Raw genomic sequence first — 22,666 nt, forward strand, 5'->3', positions numbered from 1 at the left:
CACTCTTTCTTTATGCAGTATGTATTGATTCTCTCTCACAGGAGAGTGGAAAAGACTTTAATTCAAGTCATTTTCACAAGGATTTCCCAAGTTTTTTCTCAGTTTGTCAATGTGGATGTGTTCATTACTTCAGAAATGCATCTAATCCTGCAATGGGAGTTTTAAGTTGAGTAAAATACAAATGCATAGTGTAACTGCTTGCAATGGTGTTTCCAGGGCAGAGTAAGAATATCTGCTCTACCACATCTACTTTGCAGGCCAAGGCTGAGAGGGAGTCAGAAAACCAACCTCCCCCCTCTTCACTGCAGCAGTCTGCTATTGGCCTGGTCGATGCTGACAACACTGATGTTACTCTGTGGAGGGGGGGGGAGCGCCACTCTATAAAAGCCAGGGATCTGCAGCATCACCGAGCTGGTGCAGTGCAAAAACGCTCGCTCATCCTCACCGATGGTGTGCAGAACAAGGGGGACATAAAAAAACCTTCTGAAACTAAAACATCCATATCCTTTTCTTAAACAAACAAAAAATCCACAACAAAAAATTCATCATGAGCTCCGAATCCTACCTCTCCTACCGCCGCCCTTGGGACAGCTACAGAGGCTCCCGAACCACCACTAAATCATCCATGTCTTCCTCCCTCTTCGCTTCTCCTCGAGCTCCTCCGTCCGGGAAGAGGATCCTGAGGCTGGCCTCCTCTTCCCTGCCAGATGCGTCTGAGAGGATGGACCTGGCTCAGGCCAGCTCCATCAACACAGAGTTGCTGGGCCTGCGCTCCCAGGAGAGGGAGCAGCTTGTGGACCTGAACGACCGCTTCGCCACTTACATCGAGAAGGTGAGACACCTGGAGCTGCAGAACCGAGCCCTGCTGGCCGAGCTGGAGGCGCTGAGGAGGCGGCAAAACGATCCATCTCGTCTGCAGGGCGTCTATGAGGGGGAGGCGCGGAGTCTGAGGGCGATGATTGACTCGGAGAACGGGGAGAAGATGCGCATGGAGGCAGAGAGGGACCACCTGCGTGACGTCTATGAGCAGATGAAGGAGCGATATGACGAGGAGACGAGGCGGCGTATGGATGCTGAGGAGGCCCTGCAGAGGGCCAAGGAGGAGGCCAGCAGGGCCGTGCTCTACAACTGTGATGCCGAGGCCACTGTGGTCTCTTTGTGTGACGAGATGGTGTTCCTAAAGAAAGTCTTTGCAGAGGAGCAAGCTGAGCTGCAGGCCCAGCTGCAGGTGGCTAACATCAGCGTGGATGTGGAGGTGTCTCGGCCTGACCTCTCTACCGCCCTGCGAGACATCCGGGCGCAATACGAGCGGCTGGCAAACAAGAACATGCAGGCCGCCGAGGACTGGTACAAGAGCAAGTTTGCGAGTGTGGCGGAGATGGCCAGCAAAAACAACGAGGCCGTGCACGCCATACGAGAGGAGACCATGGAGTACCGCAGACTGCTTCAGTCCCGCTCCTCGGAGATTGAGGCTCTCAGAAACGTCATCGACTCCCTAAATAAGCAACTGGAAGAGTTGGAGGAGACGCAGGGGAAAGAGGTGGCAAAGTACCAGGTGAATGAGGGATATTTGGATCCCAGTTGGCATGAGTAATCAGCCAATAAGTGCTGACTAAACTAAATGTGCTAAATATGTGGCACCTTGTCAGCCCATTTGTGCTCTCAGATGAGCAAACTCCTTCTTATGCCTATTTTTAGAGGCTTTTTTCTCAAATAGTTGAAAGGAAAAGGCTCAGGAGAGACAGCTAAATGAAAAGATAGTGCAAAAACTGTCTTTGCCTAAAGGTTTAAAACAGCTCAGATGGCATAAATACTATATTTCATTTTTTACAGTTACCATACAGAATACACTTTACATGCATAAAGTAGTGAAAAAGCAGCTGGAAATCGTCTTTGAACACAGCATGGTTCTTTTCGCCTAAAGATGACATGTAAATATATTCTGTGCTGCAGCTACACCCTCCCCGCGCTGTAGTACTCAGCAGGAAATGATGGCAGGCTCACAGCAGAGGTGAAAATCTGCAAGGTTATAGTGTGACTAAAGCGGTGGAGTACATTACAGCTACACACCAAAAAAGATCAGGAATTCCCCAAATCTACAAATTTATATTCAATCTCTTCAAGTAAAAATAAAATAAAAACTAATATTTGTCATGAAGTTGTAAATGTTTCCGGTTTGAATCACCTTGTGTCTATAGCATCAGTATGTGTGATGTCTTATAATGAATACCTTTTTCTTGCATTTATAGGTGAGGATAAGTGAACTGGAGCAAGACATCACTGAAGCTAAACAGGAGATGGCGCGCTACCTGAGAGAGTACCAAGACCTTCTCAATGTGAAGATGGCTCTTGACATTGAAATAGCTGCGTACAGGTGAGACCTCCACTGACACAATACATGAAATATATACAGATATACACTTCTATTGTGTAAATATGTACAATGAAGAGAAAGCTCAAAGGTTTCTTTTTCTTTTTAGGAAACTTCTGGAAGGGGAGGAGATTCGGCTGTCTTACCCTTCCCTTCCCGCTCTAAATTAAAATGCCACCAGCCTGGCATCAACTTGAATTCTTCATGTCCCTTTTTCTCCTGACCTGACCCTGAACATCTCAACATCTCCCCCTACCCCTCGAATCCATCAATTTTTTTACATCCCTCCCTCTATCATCTTGCCCCCCCCCTCCTCCCCTCCCCCTCCCCAAAATACTCCTTTCTTTACTCCTCCCCAAACCAAACCGCGAACCAGAAGCTCATCCTTCTCAAGACAGATGCGCCCTTGTATTAAACAAGAGGACCACCAGAAGTCCCCCTTCTTCTACACACGTTCTGACACCACACATCAAGAAGATGGCAAACTGTAAAATGCAGAGTGGCTGTACTGCAGTAGTTACATAGTTATGTCGGACAGCAACATCGTTTTGGCTGAGTTCCTCTCTGTCATGTATGCTAAAGTCCAAGCAGCAGAGTTACCATTTGACTCTAGTGGCCCCTCGTTGTGCAAACATTTGACCAATTGTTTGTGAAGGAGGACAAAAAAATCCCTTTTACCTCTTGATGCTTGGACTTTATCTGTGTTTTAACTGCGGCGTTATTGACTGGGAACTCTACCAATCGATTATGCAATGTCCTGCACCCCTGGTTCTATAGTAGTAGTCAGTGAACCAGTAACCTTAAAATTTATTTTCAATATATTAGAGACTCATGTTTGTCATTTTTAGTTATTCTTCCTTTGCATTTACATCTGCACACAAATACTGCAAGCTTTGGTTGGTTTAAAATCAAGAGTGAGTTTGAGTCTTTCTATTTGGCCGGTTATTTAAACTCCTAATTTCCAATAAAACCGTATCTTGTCTTGCATAAACTTTTGGTCATGTAAATGCTGTGGAAGACTAATTGTTACTGGTTTCTCCTTAGAATCATGCAGTGTGTCTCTCAGCCGTTCTGCATTAGATTTATTTATTTTTTTATTTTTTGTTCTGTGATTTCATTCAGAGCTAAACAATGAAACTGAAGATAACTGCAGGAGCTCCTTGTTGTTCGTCTGCTGATCTTAGATCTAAATGGTGCTTTACATCTGTGAAACTAATACCAAGTCCGCACCATTATGCTTGGTGTACCTGTAACAGCCGGCAACAAGCTGAATAAATATATAACTGACCTGCAACCTGGTTCGCATTTTGTGTTTTCATTTGACACTTTTCAGGGATATTTAGGACAAATTACAAACTGGTTAAACATATTCAACATCTTGTGTCTCCACTCAGTGGCTTCCATGTACAGCAAATGATTGATTGCATATTTAAAGCATATAAACTGTCGCAAACATTAAAAATATGCAGAGATGTCTTTATGCACAACACGATCACACAAGATGTATTCTAAAATAAGACAGAGACGTCAACTGCAGCCTAATTTTAGTCTTGAGTCTCTAAAGCTATTAACTGTGTGTTCAGAGGTCAGCTCAGCTCAAATTCCACTGTCAAAAATACATTTTCCAAATACAAAACAGGCCAGAACTGATATATTTTCAGGCCGTTTGATAAATCTGTTGTGTGTTTTGAATGCATTTTTATGAGATCTTACAATTTGAGATTTTGCTCTAATTGCAGCCAAAGCAAATCTTCAGTCAGACTTACCTAAAATCTCATTACAAGACTCATCACTGATGATCTACAATGACCTGCAAATTTGTTAATAAAGACCTATTGTCTTATATAAATGAATCAGCAATGCAAACTGCAGGCTGATGAACATTTAAGTAATAAAGGAGCAATAGAAATATATGAATTACTGTGGTAATTATTAATAGTAAGGGGTGAAAGGGATATATAGCTTCAATTTGTGTCCTGACTGGTGTAGATTAATATTTTTATGTGTGATTTGTGACTTGTCTATAAATTTAGGGGCGGCTGTTAACATTTTCCATCTTTAATACAACATTAACAAAAGAAGGTATTTCGTCAATTTCAGAGGATATATTGCTTAAATTTCTCCTTACTCATCACGTGAACACACAGCAGCACTGCACCATTTCCCATCATTCCACGTTCTTGGCAAGATGGCTGTAGCTGTAAGTTGTTGGTGCATTTCCTCAGCAGGATCATCAATCACCATGCCGACACCAGGCATCCTACTGAACCCTGAAGAAATACGAAAAAAAAAAAGTATTTTTGCAAGCATTTTTACCAGCCTACAATGACCCACTATGAAAGGAATCACTTGTTTGAGAATTGCTGGAACAAATATAATATTAATATTGGTATTGGCTTCAAAAATCCTGGGCTAAACTCTCCAACAAGTATAGCAGTATGAGGACATTTAACATTGTATGTCTCTCAAAGGGACTAGAGGACATTTTACTGTACAGTGGTTGTTATCAGTCACTTGGCTGTACAACAAAGAAGCTGGAGCTGGCTGCCAGCAGTGGAAAGGACATTTACAATTTTGAGGTACTTGTACTTTACTTGAACATTTACATTTAATGCTACTTTATACACCAACTCTACTACATTTCAGAGGGAAATATTGTTCTGTCTACTCCACTACATTTATTTGACAGCTTTACTTACTTTTCAGATGAAGATTTGACCCAATGGATAATATAACAAGCTTTTAAAATACATCACATTGTTACAGATGAAACCAGTAGTTTCCAACCTTTTTGGTTTTTGACGTCTTACAAAAAGCAGTGTGTAGTCGGGGTCACATTTCAGATGTTTATGAGTTGTTAACAGCTCCACCAAATAGTGATTTTTCCCTCTAAACTTCTCACATGGTTTCATTTCAATAAATGTTCAAATGATCCAATATTTCACCAAAAATCAAAGATTAGAGAAAAAGTCCAAAAACTGAAAACAGATTTGTGTATCAGAACTTTGTTTTTTCTTTTTTCCTCTCCCATTAATCATCTCATGACCCCTCAGATTTATCTGGTGACCCTTTGGAGGGGCCCGACCCCTAGGTTGGGAACCACTGGACTAAACTAGCTAACTGTAGGCCTATATAAAGTTGTTGAAACCAACTCCACCTCCAGCAGCTACAACAGTAACATGCTGCTTTAACACTGATGCTTCAGTATTAATAATCTAATGATGTCATATATAATAATATATCAGTCAGAGGGACCAAACTATTACTTTTACTGCAATACTTTAACTACATTTTGCTGCTTACTTACTTACTAAAATGTACTTTTACCTGGGTAGGATTTTTCATGCAGGACTTTTACTTGTAATGGAGTATATTTCCATTGCTGTATTGGCATGTGAATACTTCTTCCACCACTGCTGGTTGCTAAACATTTGTCAAGCTAACCGTTAGCTACCTACCCAGATAGCTTGCTAGTTAACATAAAGCTAACTATCTGCTACCATACTAGCTTGCCCTCTGGGGGCAAAATTGCAACACGGACAATGAAAACTCAGTTAAAATACACCCATGAGGAGCAGAAACCGCTTCAAAAAGTGTTGCATACAACCTACAGATGGCGATAAAGTCTAAATAGTGTCCTACTTAACTATTACTTCCTTCAGTCAGAGGGCACCAACATGGCCGCCGCCTGACAACCATTAACATTCCTGTGTCAATGTTACATCGTTAATTTCAACCTTAATGTGTTTTTCAGTAACCGTTACATTTACCGACTGATAATCTGCACCTGTCACCACATTTCGACACCGACATGTTTCAGGTAATCGGCGGGAGGAGCGTCCCGGCTGCTCGGCTTCTCGCACCAAGGGGCGCCGTGCTCGTGGAGGCTGTCCGCGGCCGAAAGTCCCGCACAGACCCGGTGGCCAAGTCCAAGCAGGGGCGAGTCAAAGAGCCTCCCCCCGTCGACCCGGTGGAGATGGTCGTCCTCAAGGAGAGATACACCGAGTACCAGCTGATCATGAGGGCGCTTCGGTAGGTCATATCACCGGCTGTAAACACTGAAATGGCTCCAACGTTAAGACATCTGATTTTTTTTTGTATTTTGATTTATGTCAAAATTAATAAAGCAGGCTACTCTATCTATCTATCTATCTATCTATCTATCTATCTATCTATCTATCTATCTATCTGTAGTCACATAGCTGATAATAATAATATACATCATATAACAAAAAAGATTGGTTCCTTGATATTGAACAGCTTGATTATGTCCAGTGTTATGCAAACTAGGGCTGAAACAATTAGTTGATTAATTAATTAGGTAATTGGCAGAAGTATACAGCAGTTTAAATAATCGATTAACCTTTAAGGTAATTTTTGTTACTGCAAAAATGTCCAAATCTTCCTACTTTTAGCTTCTTAAATGGGACTGTTTTCAGTTTTTCTGAGTCTTCCAACATGGTAAACTGAATATTTAGGTTTTTAGACTGTTCATTGGACACTAAGCAATTAAAGTATTTCATCTTCAGCTTTGGGAAATACTGTTTGACTATTTTCTGACATATTTTAGATCAAATTATGAATTAGAAATAATGGCAGATTGATTGGTAATGAAAATAAATGATGATTACACCTAATGAAAACAGAAGAATTAAAAAAAAAAAGATATTCCCTAAAATGAAGTTCAATATTGTATGTTTGATTATATCAGTGTAGAAATTGCACAACAGAAGATAACTATTCATCATGATAAGACGCCAATGAAATAGTTGAAATTGTTTTGAATTTTAACATATAGATGCTTGCAGGTAACACACAAAGTTTTTGCACTCCAGAAAATCTTGTGGACAGGTGTGTTGGATCATGAACTGTGAAAGGACAACAAAAAGTCCTGCGCACTGTCAATTACTTGTACTCTATTAACAACATTTCGGTCCTCAGACCTGCTTACAAAAAGCTATGTATGTAGTTTCTTTGTAAAGATCGAGAATCACGTAGTTGTGTCCTTTTGAAAACTACAAGTATCCACTGATTTTACAGGAAAATATAATTTTATATTCAAGTCTATTTACATTCTGAGTTGACTGAAGTTAAATGATAATTCTAGTTGAAATGAGTGAATTGACTGTGATCTTTCTTCTGTGTTTCAGTCTGGAGTTTAAGGAGGAGGTGCTTCGAAAGAAGTATGAGGAGGAGACGGGCTCCCTGGCGGAGGAGAGGGCGAGGCAGGAGGCGGAGGAGCATGGTGCCCTCATGGCCTGGAACAACCAGGAGAACCTGCGCCTGCTCAAACTCCGGTGAGAAGAAAAACAAAATTACAGCATGATGAAGAATATAAAACACACTTGAAGATATGGAGTGAATATTGTATTTGCAATGTCCTGGTGGTTCTTAGATTTGTATCTTACATCCTTGCACTTGGTAAAAAAAAGAAGTAATTTATCATATTCCAAAAATATTGTGGATCACTCAGCTTCTCTTTTGTGTCTTTCAGACTTCTGAGGATCCAGAAGGAAACGGAAAAAGCTGAGCGCAACAAATTAGAAGCTTCTGTTCAGCGCGAACAAGAACAGCAAGAATTCATCAAGGAAAAAGAGAAGGAAATTTTGCAGCTGCAGGTACGATTTTACCTTTTGTTTACCTTACATTTTCCCCCCAAACTGAAAGGGAAATTGTATGTTGAAATTGATAATTTTACAAGTTACTTTTGCATGTTTCTTTTTTGATCTATATAATATTAAACATATGTTATAATACAGATACCGATTTTACAATTTACTTTAATCTGTTACAGGAAGATGCAAAGAACTTCATCACCTGGGAGAACTTGGATCAGCGTATCGAAGAAGCTCTGGACAATCCAAAGAACTACAACTTTGCCATCGATAAAGAAGGGAGAGTTGTTAAACAGACAGTGCTGCAGTGAAACGCCACACCGACCTGTGTGTATCCGTCTCACATGACAAACAAAGACTGATGACAAATGGACATAACTGTTTTTTTTTTCTAACTCACACTGGAAGCGGATTTTCATCCAACTATGAAAAACATTCAGCGTGAAACGGTTGACGTACCTGTAAACTGAGAGATGTTTGAGAATCATTCATCAGGCAGATAACTTGAAGAGATGCATCTGTTTTGAAGTGATTTTAAGGGAATTGTTATTGATGGAAGCCACCATGTTGCGTTCAATAGCAGTTTAGTGTTTGATGGAAACCTGTATTCTCATGTTAAGTATGAGCTTGGAGTCAGTTTGGACAGAAAGATCATTTTTCTGTCTGTACGCTGGAGACGCTGCCTTTATTTTTCATGTTTTCTGCATCATATTGTTTTGATCATTACTGTCTTCTCATGATATGTAATGTATGTAAAGTAAATTAATGTATATCAGAGTTTCCACCACATTAGTCTGAATCTTTTTTTGTACAGTTTAGGAAAATGAAAAATTTGTTTCTTTAAGAATTAATTCTTTTATTCAGTTTTGGAGGCTAAATGTTTTTTTTCAGCCTCCCAAACTGTATAAGAGCTGCTTGGAAACTGTCTAATAACTCATTTACTGTTTCTTTTTACAACGTAGCATCAGTGTATGAAAACCTAGAAACAAGTAAAATGTAAACTGTTGTGGATAAAAACTGACTGGAGTTTGAATCAGTTAAGTTACACACTTGTACATTGAAAACATGTTCCACAGTTTCCTACATGTGTTTCAAGAAAAAAAATAGGAACGCATGAGACAACATACCTACAGACTTCCAGATTATGTCCACATTAAAGCAGGATTAGTGTCTCGGCAAAGTGGCCAACTTCCCTTAGAGACGTTCACCATGTTTAATTTGATTTATTGCCACTAAAGCCCAATATTAACTGATCAGGTCCTAAAGGTGGGTCCCGTTCACCTCTTCTCAAGGACCTCGCTTGCAGAGGTGTCTTTATTAAAGTATAGTTTAATTTATCTTAGTTAATATTGTGTTTACATGTTGCGTATTCCTAAATAAATTTAGTGTCTAATCTGATTACCAAACACTGATTGAATCACAGCAAATCTGAGGGAAAGTGGTGTTCCAATATAGCAGTGCTGGTTGGTTTCTGGAGCTCAAAGGAAAAATTATTCATGTTTATTTGTAGCGGACAATGCACATTAATCAACATCGACCTTTTATTAACATGAGTGTAAATGTGCTGAGGTTAGCTCAACAGCTGATTTGCCCCCGTAGTCCTGACACGACTAAAAATTAGAGAAATGTATCATGACTCTTAAACAAAACAAACAAAAGCAATACAATCAGACAGGTATAAAAGAGTCAATCTGTAGATCATTCATGAGTGCATATCTGAGTAGATTTTAACCATATTTTAAGCTTAATTTTTGAAAATGTGGTATGCAGCACAGTTCCTTATTTAAATAGGAAGAGTTTAACAAAGATTCGCTGTTCTCGCTGAAAAAGCTGCTCGTCCAAGTTCGCTTCATCTATATGAGATAAACAGTCACCTCTGTCAACTGGCCCTGTGTTCCTGGAGGAGATGATCCATGCAGAATCTAAAATATAAGACCCAAGTCCATATAAGACTTTTCCATAACCAATATACTTGATCACTGAATGACAGTGGTGAGAATAATTTTGTTACTTTAAGTGTTTGTTTATAAATTGAGTATCAGCTCTAATGTGGCCAGAGTTAAGTGTGACAGATTAATTGAATGCTTGTATGTTTTTGCAGCATCTAGTGATTGACAAGTCCTAATAGATCTGAAGTTTGACAAAGAAAACTTCACCATTTTATCAACTTTTAAAAATGTGTTTCTTAAAAGTCAAATTTGAATCTAAAACACACCAAAGATATTTAAAGTTTTCAGCAATTTCAAGTTTTTTCTCCTTCAGGTTGACAGGAGTCAGTCTTCTTAGAGGACATATACTCGCGTGCTTTAAGGTGACAGGATTCATACACAGAGAATCAACAGGGGCCCCCTAATGAGTTAATCCACTCATGGTCTTAAGGAACATCATTGTAGAAGATTTTTGTGTGTAAGCTGTAGTTCTGTGTATCATTTCCAAACTGGAAACCAAAAAATGGGAAAGGAACATTTTATATCAATGAGTCTAGTAAGGAAATAAAGTCACATCACAACTACAGTACATCCTCTGTTGCTGCACTTTAAGTCGCTGCCCTCTAGGAGGCGCCCTGCACAGCTCTCCGCATTGTTGTGTGTTTACTGTTACACAGGTATTAACCGGCTCATGCATGACAACGTGCTGCTGAACCGGTGTAATCCTCTTCTGTCAGGCCAGGCGTGCAGGATGATGGGATGATGATGATGATGATCAGAGATGAAGACCTTTAGAGAAGCTCACAGGTGACCTGCAGCAGCATTAGTGAGTCAGGAGGCGAGGAAAGGGCAGAGATAACCGAGGCATTTAAACTCAGGAGATACTGTTTTGATACTGACTTAAATAATTGATTTTTTTTTACTTGATAGGAGGTAATATCTGCTGCTCAAACACTTTCACTTCCACATTAGCAGAGACAGTACAAAATCACAAGACAAATTCACTTATTATACAAAACATTAGGAGTAACAGTGAGCTCACAACATACACTATATCTCAGTTGTCTCTTTTAAAATCCTTAAATCCTCAAAATTTCATCTGCATCTCTTCATAAATGTAAGAGATTTTGATTGAGATCAAAAAAGAGACAATAGTTTTAATTTGTCCAAATAATAGTATGCAAGTTTCTGTGAAGGTGAACTTATTCGTAGTATTTTTAATAAGAAGTAAGGTGATCATATACATAAAAATAATATTAAATAATAATAAGTTTATTCTTTGCAATCATCACTGTCTGGATTTCCTGTGATATATGGGACGTTAACGCTGCTGCTGGCTGTAGCGATGTGCATCCTGATGTGAGCTGGTGTAATGCTGTGCACACGGTTAATGTGATTGGAAACTGAGGTTAATGGGATTGTTCAACCGTGGCAGCGAAGACCGAGATTAGCAGTAAAACGCCTGAGTAGATTAAGATGACCTCGCAGCTCAGCAGCACACAAACCTGGCATCTGTTCTCACAACTCACATAGTCACAGTCCGTACTTCAGATCACACTTCATAGTAAGGATTCTTTAATTTAGCTAAACTCAAAAACAATCCTGCAAATAATTCTGTTTCTCAAACATACGTCACCCCAGTCACTTCCTATTTACCTTTATGTCAGTAGAAATTTAAGTTTATCGTTTATACCTCCACCATAGTTTAATTGCAAGTTGTTTAAGTGTTTTTACAGTTCCATGAGAGTTTTTTAAAGTGGTCATTTATCATAATGGAAGTGTTAAGTACTGTTGAGTGAGTCAGTGAAGCGAATACAGGCCACAGTACAGTCAATACTGGACTAATGCTGACAACAAGTGACACAGTTTCACAAACAAGGACAACAGTAAAAAAAAAAGCTTTATTCTAGTGCAGTTATTAGACCAGTGGGGACCCGCACAAGGGGTCGCAATTTAAATCCAGAGAGTAGGGAAGCTAGATCATTAACTGGACAGGAAAACAGGAAAAAATAAAGAATTCTGATGCACAAAATTTATGAGACATTTCCTCCTTTTAAATATTATTTAAAGGTGCAGTGTGTAGAATTTAGTGGCATCTAGTGGGACAGACTTGGCAGAAATGGAATATAATATTCATTAGTATGTTTTAATTAGTGTATAATCCCATGAAAATAAGCCCTTTATATCTACAGAGGGAGCATAATCAGACTTGGGTACATGTGGTACACATATGCAACCTGTGACTGGCGGTGACAAATAGACAGCAAAGCCTAACTTTACTTTTAATGTTAACAAATGATGAGCATTGTCCACCTCTTGTCCCAGTTTTGATATGGGAGTACTTCTTTGTTTTATAATGAAGCTGTACACAAGTTGAAGTAACCACTGTGTCTGTGTTTGACCAATCAGTGACGATCATCCCTGTAAAGTTCCTGTACCTTTGGAAAGTAAAACGTCATCCAGACCAGGGACTTGTTCCTCTTTGCTTTATGCTTTAGACCTTCAAGAATATGATGTAATACAGCACAAGTACTTCTAATCAAATAAGTCCCAGAACAAGTATTATTCCTCTCTTTTTTATTAGGTGCAGCGAGTGTGATTACATCAGCATACATACAGTACAGCGATTCTTAAGGGTAACTGTAGTTTTCTGTCTTTGCACAATAACTTCTATGTCTTGACCCTAAAAGACTATTAAAATACATACAGACTAAAGCTAGAGGTGGCTTCCGACTGGTCCCTTCAAACTGACATTTATGCTATTGAACTAACATTCTGACAGATATTCTTCTGGAGCACCTTGGTATCAACAATAAATACATTCACAAACTAACTGTGGAGGCAGGCGTGTAAAGACTTGACCAAGTGGTCCGAAACCGTTTCTGTGAATGAGATGGCAGAGAACCGAACAGCTGAAACTTTTCTCGTGAGCAACATTTTAGTCTTTCAGCGATCGCTCTGTCCAGGTAAAGGTTTAGTGTTTTGTTCGGAGACACTTGCAGAGTTTTGGTCGAGGAAAGTCTTTCTTTTTTTTACCCACAATACCCACCGAAACCAGTTAGACTCTCACAAAGCTGCATCTGTTCCCATTCATGAATCAGATTTTTTCTTTTTTTTTTTTTTTTAAATGTGTTACCAAATGCAGGACACACATTTCAGCTACTTCTGAACCTGCTTGCTCCAATAAAATAAAATTTGTGTATAAAAAAATAACACCTCATTCATGACTAAGAACAAAAACATTCAATAGAAGGCTGTACACTTGTCGTACTCAGACCGTACGACTGACTTTATAAAATCCTATTTTATGTTTAAAAAATGTAGCATGAGCTCACATTAGACTTAGGAAACAAATCAAAACAAAACATTAGCACTTGAATATTCAAGTATAATAACTCAGGCATACAACACATTCGCCAGAGGAAAATACTGTCGGCTCCTTCTGTGACCAATGCGGAATATATGTGGGGGTTCATTTCAGTACCTGAAGACGAGGGGTGTGTGTCTTACTTTTTGGGCAAGTGAGGTGTGTTTTTTGATTCGTACAACCCCAACTTTGATTCTCATGTTGTTGAGAAATGATTGTCGATTAAGAAATCTGGTTGTTCAGCTGTCCGGGGTATTTCTCAAACCTCCTCTCTGCCTCCTCGCTGAAGGCGTCGCCTGCAGGTGTTAAGAAACAATGAATAAAGTAAGGAGACATTTAAATAAAAGCCAAAGGTGAGACTAACATCTGGTCTTTTAACTGTGTTTGAAAGCTCACCAATGTGGCAGTTATGGAACCAGATTCGATTTCCGTCGTATTTGCAGTTGCATTTCATGGCGTTGTTGGTGAAGTCGCTCTCAGCCACTTCAAAGTTCGGATTGATCACAATCTGAAGGGGTGAGAAACGTAACATTTCTATCACATTTCTTTCACTTGATATTGTCTGGATAAAAGCTTCACCATGAATAAATGACTCAGTTTTGGCTTTCTCATCTTTACCAATAATGTCCTGATTCAGACATGTTTAACAAACTGAATACACAACAGGTGGTTTTGTGCATTTTTATCAGGATGCTCTGTGGAAATGAGTCAGTGACTTAGTTATATATTTACTTAACTTTAGAGCTGCAACAGTTAGTTGCTCAGTCGATCGTCGGAAAATTAATTGGCCACTATTTTGATAATTGAATTAATCGTTTTATTCATTTTCTTTAAGCAGAAATGCCAAATATTTGCTGGTTGCAACTTCTTTAATGTGAGGATTTGAATCTTTTCTTTGTCATTTGTGACACTAAACTGAATATCTTTGGATCTTTCACTGTTGATCGGACAAAACAAGACATTTGAAGACGTCATCATTGACTCTAAGAAATTATAACTATATTTTCACTGTTTTCTGACATTTTATATACAGAACTATTAGTCGATAATGAAAATAATTGTTTGCAGCCTTATTTAACTTCTGGATTTATATTTATTCTAGCGAGTATGACTGTCAATGAAGTGATCTGCAGCATCTATAGGTTCCAGTGGTGGGATTAGGATTTCTTCAAGTGTTCTCTAGTTTCTAAGAAGTAGTTTTCCTCTAGTATTTTTTGTAGTATTTCCTTTAATGTTTCCTGGTTCTGTGGAGAGAGGAGATCTGTGGACAGACTGCAGCTCTACATGCCTGATTTTATTACAGATGTTGCAGAAAAATTAACTAAAACAAGCCAGAATTTTATAACTGAAGAAACAAAACACAAGGTATCATTTGTTGCAAAAATTAAGCTTTATCATTCTGCATATTGGTGGATTAAAATGTTTTTAATATAGTATAAACTATTAGTTGACCGAGCTGTCTGTATTACTCTACAAAGTCTGTGATGATGGTGACAAACTGCCTGACTTCATCAAAGTTGTTGACTTAATTCATTTAATTTATTTACATATCCAGACACTCATTTCCGCTCTTTCAGTACTATTTCATTACATGTGTTGGATTTGGCAAACTCTCTAAGAGTCTTGACTGTTTGACCTTTTGAGAGACACGAACAAGAACATTTTTAGTGTGGTTGTTGGTATTTTAACAATTATTTCATTTTTCACTCTCTGGACCTGCCAGCATTTGCAGTACGTTCTATACTTTGAGCCACACGCGATCCTGCTCACCTGCATGATGTAGTTTCCAGGTCTGACGTCTGTGATGTCGATCCACTGGCAGTCGATGTCGTGACGGTACAAATCCCAGCAGCCCACGGTGATGCCCTGGTCACCAAAGTTGGCACACTCGTAGCGTTTAGAAGTACCTGAGTGTGTGGCACAAAAAGACAGATTAATGTTTTGCTCTATTGGACTGGGTTAATACATAATAAATAACTAAACAATCAATAAACTAATTAGATTAATACCTACAACATTATAACATTATAACATTGGCATTATACTCACCTTCTTGGCAGTCTGAGTCCTCCAGGCAGAAACTGGCTTTGTGTCCTTCTGCCACTTTGGTGCCGTTGGCGTTCAGCAGATCATAGTGGGTGAAAATATCCATGCTGTGGTAGTGGCTGTATGATACAGAGAAAGTGTTGAAAGTGTGAACGACAAAAATCCTGGTTTCATAATTTAAAAAATCCACTCTGTGAAAATAAACAAGAGGATTGAGCACAAGCAACAAGTTACGGCACTTTTTATTCCACACCCCAAGAAAAAGCATATGAGATTATGATGTTGGTCCTCTTCCATGGAGGCTGCTTGGAAGGAGAGGGGTATTCAGTTTGTTGCAACTGTCTGCAACCTCACCACTAGATGTCACTAAATCCTACACACTGCACCTTTAATTAACACATCAACACTTAAACTGTAAAACTAGTAGTGTGGATACTGGTGGATGGATGCTGCAGTGTTTTGCAATACAAAACATTTCAAATATACAACCTGTGAATGTTAAACAGTGGCCACATTTCTCTTGCAGGCATTCAGAAAAAAGTCTGTTTCATTTAATGCCAGAGGAGCTGCAATATAAACACAATGTCTCCCCCCACTAGTCTGAGTGACTTCTTTATCAGCTGAGTCAGAGAGTAAAAAACAGAAGGGAGGTGATAAACTGAACAAAAATGTAGGAGGAGACTGAGGTCATGTTGGGATCTGAAATATGATATTAGACTCCAGTAAGACAGAAAAGAAGCATTTGTACTCTTGCTCTGGACTGTAAATTTGTAAATGTGTCAACAGTGAGTATACCAGAAGTTAAGTCCCAGAAGTTAAGCTTAAGTAGTAATTTAGTACTTTCATCCACATATCTTCTCTGCTGCAATCACCTGATTTGTTTCAAGACATTGTGGTGCCCTAGTGGCCTATATGGGTTAACCACAGCATCCTCATTTCCCAACTTTCTATCTTTATATTTACTCTCATATCTCTCTTAGTTTCTAGCCAATGAAGGCATAAAATGGTGAAAAAATGTGTAAAAGTTAACTTTACATTATGGATAAAACAGAAACACATGAGATTGCATGTTCAAATGTGTGCATCATCATTTAATTGTGGTGCTCTGAAACAATGCCCTTCTTTAGCTTTACCCACTGAGGTTTTACTAGTGTCATTTGTCCTCAAGAGACTGTGAAAAACCTAATAAAGATAACATTACCCATGGCAGGCGTGCCACACCCATGAGTGCCGCCCAGCCTTTGGCTTGAAGTCAGCCCGGCCGATGTTGGTGATCTGAGAGGAGAAGCGGAGCAGACGTCGGTGTCCATACGGCCAGTTGGCCTTAGCTGCAGATTTTGACAGGCAGTCCTCCTCTGCAGCGCAGTAGAGCATGTGCAGAGGCCGATCCTCGATATAAGCCGTCTGCTGCACCAGAGGGGCGTTCAGGACGAGGTCAGAGGCCGCTGGACACAGACGAAGAACCAGGATTAGTACTGAGTTATGTCTCTCATGATTCATCTGGACTTTCTTGCAAGTATGAGTAAGAAATGCATCCCTGTTGTCACTCACTCTCAGAGCAGATGACTCCTGCGGCGAACTTTGCAGCTACTTTCTGACAGCTGACAGTTTTGTGATGCTGGCACTGACGCAGAGACATCTCGTTTCCTGTGCACTTCACACCGCTCATCACCATCTCCGTCACATTACTGCTGTCCCAGTACCAGGTTTCCTTAGAGGGGGTTCAATGACAGCAAACAAACACACATAAAGAAGAAAAAAAAACAAACATCGATCAGGAAATGACAGTTCACAAAATGGATCAGTGTGATGCTGCTTTTCTGAAAAACAGATGTTCATGACTCATCTCTGGCTGCTCGCTGAGGACACATTGAACTGTAATGTTTCTGATCACTGGATCAACAATAACTTTTTGTAACCATTTTTTAAGATGTCAACAATTATTTAACGTCAAATATTTGAAGAGTTTGTTTCCAAAATGATAAATATTCTTTTTTTTGCTACATCATTAACTAAACCTTTAAAGTGAATATCTCTTAAGCTCCTAGTGTTCTTTAAAATAAATCATCTATCATCATTTTGTGATGTTCAGAGAATTATAATTTGGTAAGATTTTGTGTCAACTTTGCCGACATGATCTACTTTCTCTACAGTCAGTGATTTACTACATTCCCAGAGGCCACAGAGTAATAGTGCCCTGTAAATGTTCTACTGTAATTTGCTTCGTTCTTGCGCTCTGGGTTATTTCAAAGCAAAAACCTCAAACAGTGTGTCACATTTTCAGAAAGTATATATCTCATTTTGGAACAAAGCTCTTCATTTCTGTCTTTTGGTCCTACTTACAGTGATGGCATGCATGGAGTAGCCCAGCCCTAGCTGCCTGCAAACCACCATGGCTTCCTTTGTGGTCCAGCCTGTGCTGCACACTGTGCCCCACTTGGAGCCAACCTGAACCTCCACTCGGCCCTCATAAGTGCTCCGGCCGCCCACTATCCGGATCTGCAGAAACGCCCTGCTGGGAGTCAGTGAGGGGACACACTTCCTGTCCTGTCTCTGAACAGTCTGGGCTGAATTTACTCATATAAAGTCCTCAGGCAGGGGATAATTTGTTGTTGAAGCGGCAGTTTAGTTAGTCTTTTCTAGGCGAGAAGAGTGTTAACATGGTTTCCAGATGAGGTCACCACTTGGCTTCGGTAGTGAGTGGATTTGAGTTTGATTAGAAACTTCATGTGTGGCTGTTTTGGTCTGACCACATGGAACAGACCAAAATAGTATCTTAGTTCTTCCATGATGGAAAAGAAAGCTCTGCTACATATGGAAATTATAATATACTGTCACACATTAATGCATGCAAGTATGTTCAAGTATACTTCAAAAACATATACAGCAACAATTTAGTATTATAGTTGTGTTTAGGGAATATATTTGAATGTTTCACCAGTTTAAATAACAAGTCAGGATTAGAATATATAGTAAAACCTGCACATATTAAATAATATGTGACGAATAAGTGAATATATTTGAACATACATGCATAGAATTAACAAAAATAACTACTGTATACACTCAGTGGCCACTTTATCAGATAAACCTCTCCATTTGCACACAGCTCACTACTTGCTGTTCAGTTGCCATTTCTGAGTAGATGACTTAAACACACACTGATCACCGCAGCCAGAGAAGCTGAATCCAGTCTCTCAGAAACAGACAACCACTTGGAAACCTAAATAAATAAATTTCAGTGTCTGAAGTGTCTGAATTGGGTGCTTGGCTGCAGTCTTGAGGATGACGATGTCTTGGTGTTGAGATCAATGGAGGATACACCGACTCTTTCGAGATAAAAGGAAAGTCCCAGTTGTGAACTGAGAACAAAAAGATGTAGAGATGAGGTGTATAATAATAAATCTGGATAGTGAAAGAATGAAGAAATGTTATGTGATCCAACAAATGATCACAAGTGTCTGTTGCGAAAGCTTCAAAGGACCCATCCCGCCTGGTTTCAGTATAAATTGGTTTTGATGATAATAGAGCAGACATGTTTTTGGGACACATGAAACCCCTAAGTGGATAATAAAAGCCATCGTAACATGTGTCAAGGACATGAAAGTGATTTAAGTTCATTCCTTAGATATCAACCCATCAGAGCAGCTCTCGGATGAATTAAAAAAGGGACGTCTGCAACCACAAACTCTGGACGGACTCAATGACTCTATCACGTCTCAGGATGCCTATGGAACATTTCTGACACCTTTTAGCCACTAAACCAAATGTTACCTTGCCAAAAAACTCCATCCTATCAAATCACTTCTGTCTATAATTGAGCCTTTACCTTCTTTTTCTTAAAACAAGCCAAAAAAAATCTGCCAATTGAGTAAAAATGTTTTAACCTCCTTCCAACACAAATCAACTTGTTTCTGTATAAGTCATGTTGCTGCATTAGAATCAACTTATTATTAGAAAATACTCACAACAAGTTGATTTCAATTAGAAACAGGTTGAAATACTGTATTGTATTGACAGATTGTTTCATTTGTTAGAAGAAAAGAAGACATTAAAGACTAAAATGACTAAAATCAAATGATAGGAATGAGATTTTTTTTTGCAGTTTAGAGAATAAACAGGCCACTGAGTGTAAATGACAGTATATTATATTTGCATATGTAATATACCAAACGACAACCTCCTGGTTAAAGCTCTGCTCTGCTGCAGGAAGTTGCCCTCAGTGGTGTTAATAACCTACTTGCGCGGCCTGGTTAGCATAGCCCAGGCCCAGCTGCCTGCAGGCCACCATGGCTTCCTTGGTGGTCCAGGTCTCTCCACAGATCAGACCCCAGCTCTCCGTCCCATTAGAGTCTGTGCTCAGCACCTCCAACCGGCCCTCGTAGCGGGTTCGTCCCCCTGTGAGTCGGATCTGTGTGGGGCCGAAGGGTTAGGAACCACAGAGCAGAGCGTAGATACACAAAGGCTGGGTAGGATAAAAACTTTTGTTTAAGGTTTAAACATATGTAACTTGAATTATTTACAAGTTCAGAGTGTACATTTTCTGGAGTTTTTATCCCACTTATTCCGGCTTTTGTGTGCAACTACAGGAGACATGGATGAGTATGATCTGGTAAAATACAAACTGTACAACCAGAAACTACCTGTGTTAAAGGGAAATCACTGTTGTCAAGAAAAACATATCTGCAAAAACTTTTGTTTTTTCTCAGAAAATATCAAAATAACTTATTTACAATAAAATTTGATCTGAGCTGGTTTCAACCAACTAAACATTTTAAAATAATTCAGTACATACACATATAAAACCTCAAACTAAGGAAAAGACAAAATGCAGTTACTGTGTTTTCATGACACCAGTGAAAAAGAAATATTGGTTATAGTGGTTATTGATTAATAGAAATATTGGAGTGAAGATGTGAGATTTCTGTACAAACTACTGTTATTGTTAGTTCTAAATCTCACATCCTCGTGCAAACAGAGAAGACTGTTAGAGCAGCAAAGAACTGAATGAATACACAGACGATAATACAACAAACAGTATTAAACAACACTTTTTCACATTTTTTCCTACAGTATGCTACACTTATCAAAGCAGTAGAATAATAAGGCTCATTTTTTATTATGTGAATCTAATTTCATGTACTAGCTGATGCAATAACTTTAATTATTTCTTAGCTAAAATAAAACATTTTCATGAGGAGGTTTAGCTCTGACCGAGTTCTCCAGCCCCATGTAGGGAATGTTGCAGCGGACAGCAGCGTCCTCCGTGTGTTGACAGTCCTCTGATGTGATGTTTTTAAAGGGACAGTTCCAGATTGACTTCTCCGTACCAAGACACTTCACCTCATTCATATAGATTGGACCCATTCCTGAACAGACAGGATTAAAGACAGACAACAGAAGAGCCTCGAGGTTAGAGACGGTGGAGCTGTTTATGGAAACGCTTTGGTTTAATCACTGTCAGCTGTAGCATGATTACACCTAAGACAACATGATAGTTTTGAGCCAAAAAAAGAAGGTTCAAGCCACTTCTGTGTACAGACGGGTGACAAATTAAAGGAAAAACCAACATAAAGTGACTCAGTAAGGTGTTGGGCTACCACGTGACACCAGAACAGCTTCAGTGTGCCTCTTGGCATTGATTCTACAAGTCTCTGAACTCTACTGGAGGCATGAACACCATTCTTCCAAAAGATATTCCCTCATTTGGTGTTTTGATGATGGTGGTGGAGAGCGCTGTCTTAACACGTCAGTCCAAAATCTCCCATAGTTGTTCAATTGGGTTGAGATCTGGTGACTGTGAAGGTCATAGTGTATGATTCACATCATTAAACCATTCAGTGCCCTATGTATGGGGGCAAGGATACAGGAGATAAAGGTGATCACCCAGATCAGCTTTGTATTGATTTGCAGTAACCCTTCCCTTTAAGGGGACAAGTGGACCCAAACCATGCCAGCAAAATGCCCCCCACAGCATGACAGAGCCACCAGATGCCCTCACTGTAGGGGTCAAGCATTCGGGCCTGTACCAATTTTTCCTTCAATTTGTTTTTAGCAAAAGATACAGTTGTTGCTTCTAAAAAAATAACTTTCAGCCATCAGCAGTGACACATTTTGTTGGTTGATATGTGGAAACCCAGAATCTACTGTTAGCAGATGGCTATTTGTTAAATTAGCCAGGTTATGTAAAAAAATATTTTGAAAAACAAGTTAGGGTTGTATAAAAATGTGTGTTATAATAGGGCTCATTTAATGCAGCATTTAATGAGCCTGAACACATTTAATGAGGTGCTCGGATCAGATTAGAACAATCCCGGTGAGTTTTAATTCTGCTTTTTGGACCTTAACAAAACTGTCTGAAAAAAATCTGGGTCAAGGAAAGTGCATAAGTATCCAAAACAACCACACCTCGCTGACCAAAGGGACATGTTAAAATGATTAAGTGGTAATCCATTCTGGACTGCTCTCCCCGAGGATCACAGTAATCAACAGTTCAATATTTTCCCTTGGATTTCCTGTCGAGGAACTTGTTCTTTTCTTTGTTATTTTAGCCAGTTTAGGTTGCAGTGACTAACTATACCCATTACCCTGTCCTACTTACAGGAGCACTCTACTTATGAAGTTCAGTTTACTGTCTAATACTCAGCTTTTGCTGCTGTGGAGGAGCTTTACACAGTTTGAAATAAAAAAAACCCTGAATATGTCATCAAGGTTATCCGGATTGGGTTTAAGACTATTTTTTTAAAGGGGATATGTTATGTACATTTCCAGTTCTATATTTATATTCTGGGGGTTTACTGGTATATCTTTGCATGCTTTACTGTTCACAAAACTCCTTATTTATCTTATATTTGCTCTTTAAGGCCTCCCTCCTGATGAGCCCACTCTGTTCTGATTGGTTAGCTTCCAGAAGCTGCCCATCAGCAGACTTCTGCTATGTAAACAAACAGTAATAGTAGGATTTTCTTTCTTTTTCTCGTTCTTTACTCAAAATGTCAACTTCTCAAATACATCGGTACATGTTGTAGCTGAAATCTGATGCAAAACATGTGAGTGGACAACGATGTGGAGGGCAATCTGATGTCATTACGAGGAGGAAGTAGAGGTAACATTGCAAATGGAGCATTCAGGGCAGGTTGACACCCTGGGTTTTGACTTTCAGGGAGTATGTTCACCTCAAGTTTTGGACCTTTGACCATGTTTAACATAGACATCTGACGTTATAAGGTTATATAAATGGCAGAAAACCACAAAAAGCATGTTATGTCTCCTTTAACAGGAAGCCTGTGTTTCAAAGACATGGGCATTTAGGATGGATGGTGTGATGTACCACTGTATT

The 22,666-nt window shown here is 39.4% G+C and overlaps 3 protein-coding genes and 1 long non-coding RNA gene across 8 annotated transcripts in view; 2 read left to right on the forward strand and 2 right to left on the reverse strand.

Annotated features, from left to right (window-relative positions):
• The window catches only part of LOC137200344 (uncharacterized), a 29,513-nt gene extending 23,582 nt beyond the window's left edge, over window positions 1-5,931 (reverse strand). For both annotated transcript variants that reach the window (XR_010931945.1, XR_010931946.1), the window contains exons 1-2: window positions 5,699-5,931; window positions 4,500-4,641 (exon numbers count right to left, since the gene is read on the reverse strand). This is a non-coding gene — a long non-coding RNA (uncharacterized lncRNA). The remainder of the gene's footprint in view (window positions 1-4,499; window positions 4,642-5,698) is intronic.
• Window positions 217-3,665, forward strand: neff2 (neuronal intermediate filament family member 2). Its single transcript, XM_067614676.1, has 3 exons — window positions 217-1,555; window positions 2,250-2,374; window positions 2,481-3,665. Exons 1-3 carry the CDS (start codon window positions 548-550, stop codon window positions 2,539-2,541), a joined length of 1,194 nt encoding a protein of 397 aa, XP_067470777.1. The 5' UTR covers window positions 217-547; the 3' UTR covers window positions 2,542-3,665.
• A 105-nt stretch (window positions 5,932-6,036) lies between the features above and the next one.
• On the forward strand, window positions 6,037-8,773 carry mrps26 (mitochondrial ribosomal protein S26). Its single transcript, XM_067615075.1, has 4 exons — window positions 6,037-6,403; window positions 7,522-7,668; window positions 7,866-7,989; window positions 8,166-8,773. The coding sequence occupies exons 1-4, from the start codon at window positions 6,183-6,185 to the stop codon at window positions 8,295-8,297; spliced, it is 624 nt and encodes a 207-aa protein (XP_067471176.1). The 5' UTR covers window positions 6,037-6,182; the 3' UTR covers window positions 8,298-8,773.
• A 3,701-nt stretch (window positions 8,774-12,474) lies between these two features.
• Window positions 12,475-22,666, reverse strand: part of loxl3b (lysyl oxidase-like 3b) — a 34,146-nt gene continuing 23,954 nt past the window's right edge. For 3 of the 4 annotated variants that reach the window (XM_067613514.1, XM_067613512.1, XM_067613516.1), the window contains 8 exons: window positions 20,542-20,696; window positions 19,568-19,738; window positions 16,879-17,038; window positions 16,529-16,772; window positions 15,331-15,446; window positions 15,052-15,188; window positions 13,678-13,789; window positions 12,475-13,577 (listed from right to left, as the gene is read on the reverse strand). In XM_067613514.1, the coding sequence (XP_067469615.1) occupies window positions 13,504-13,577; window positions 13,678-13,789; window positions 15,052-15,188; window positions 15,331-15,446; window positions 16,529-16,772; window positions 16,879-17,038; window positions 19,568-19,738; window positions 20,542-20,696 (1,169 nt within the window). In that variant the 3' untranslated portion in view covers window positions 12,475-13,503. Of the gene's footprint in view, window positions 13,578-13,677; window positions 13,790-15,051; window positions 15,189-15,330; window positions 15,447-16,528; window positions 16,773-16,878; window positions 17,039-17,670; window positions 17,827-19,567; window positions 19,739-20,541; window positions 20,697-22,666 lie in introns of all 4 variants that reach the window. The other variant, XM_067613513.1, reaches the window with a different exon arrangement.

Source organism: Thunnus thynnus, chromosome 16, assembly GCF_963924715.1.
Source record: "Thunnus thynnus chromosome 16, fThuThy2.1, whole genome shotgun sequence".
Taxonomy (NCBI): Eukaryota; Metazoa; Chordata; class Actinopteri; order Scombriformes; family Scombridae; genus Thunnus; species Thunnus thynnus.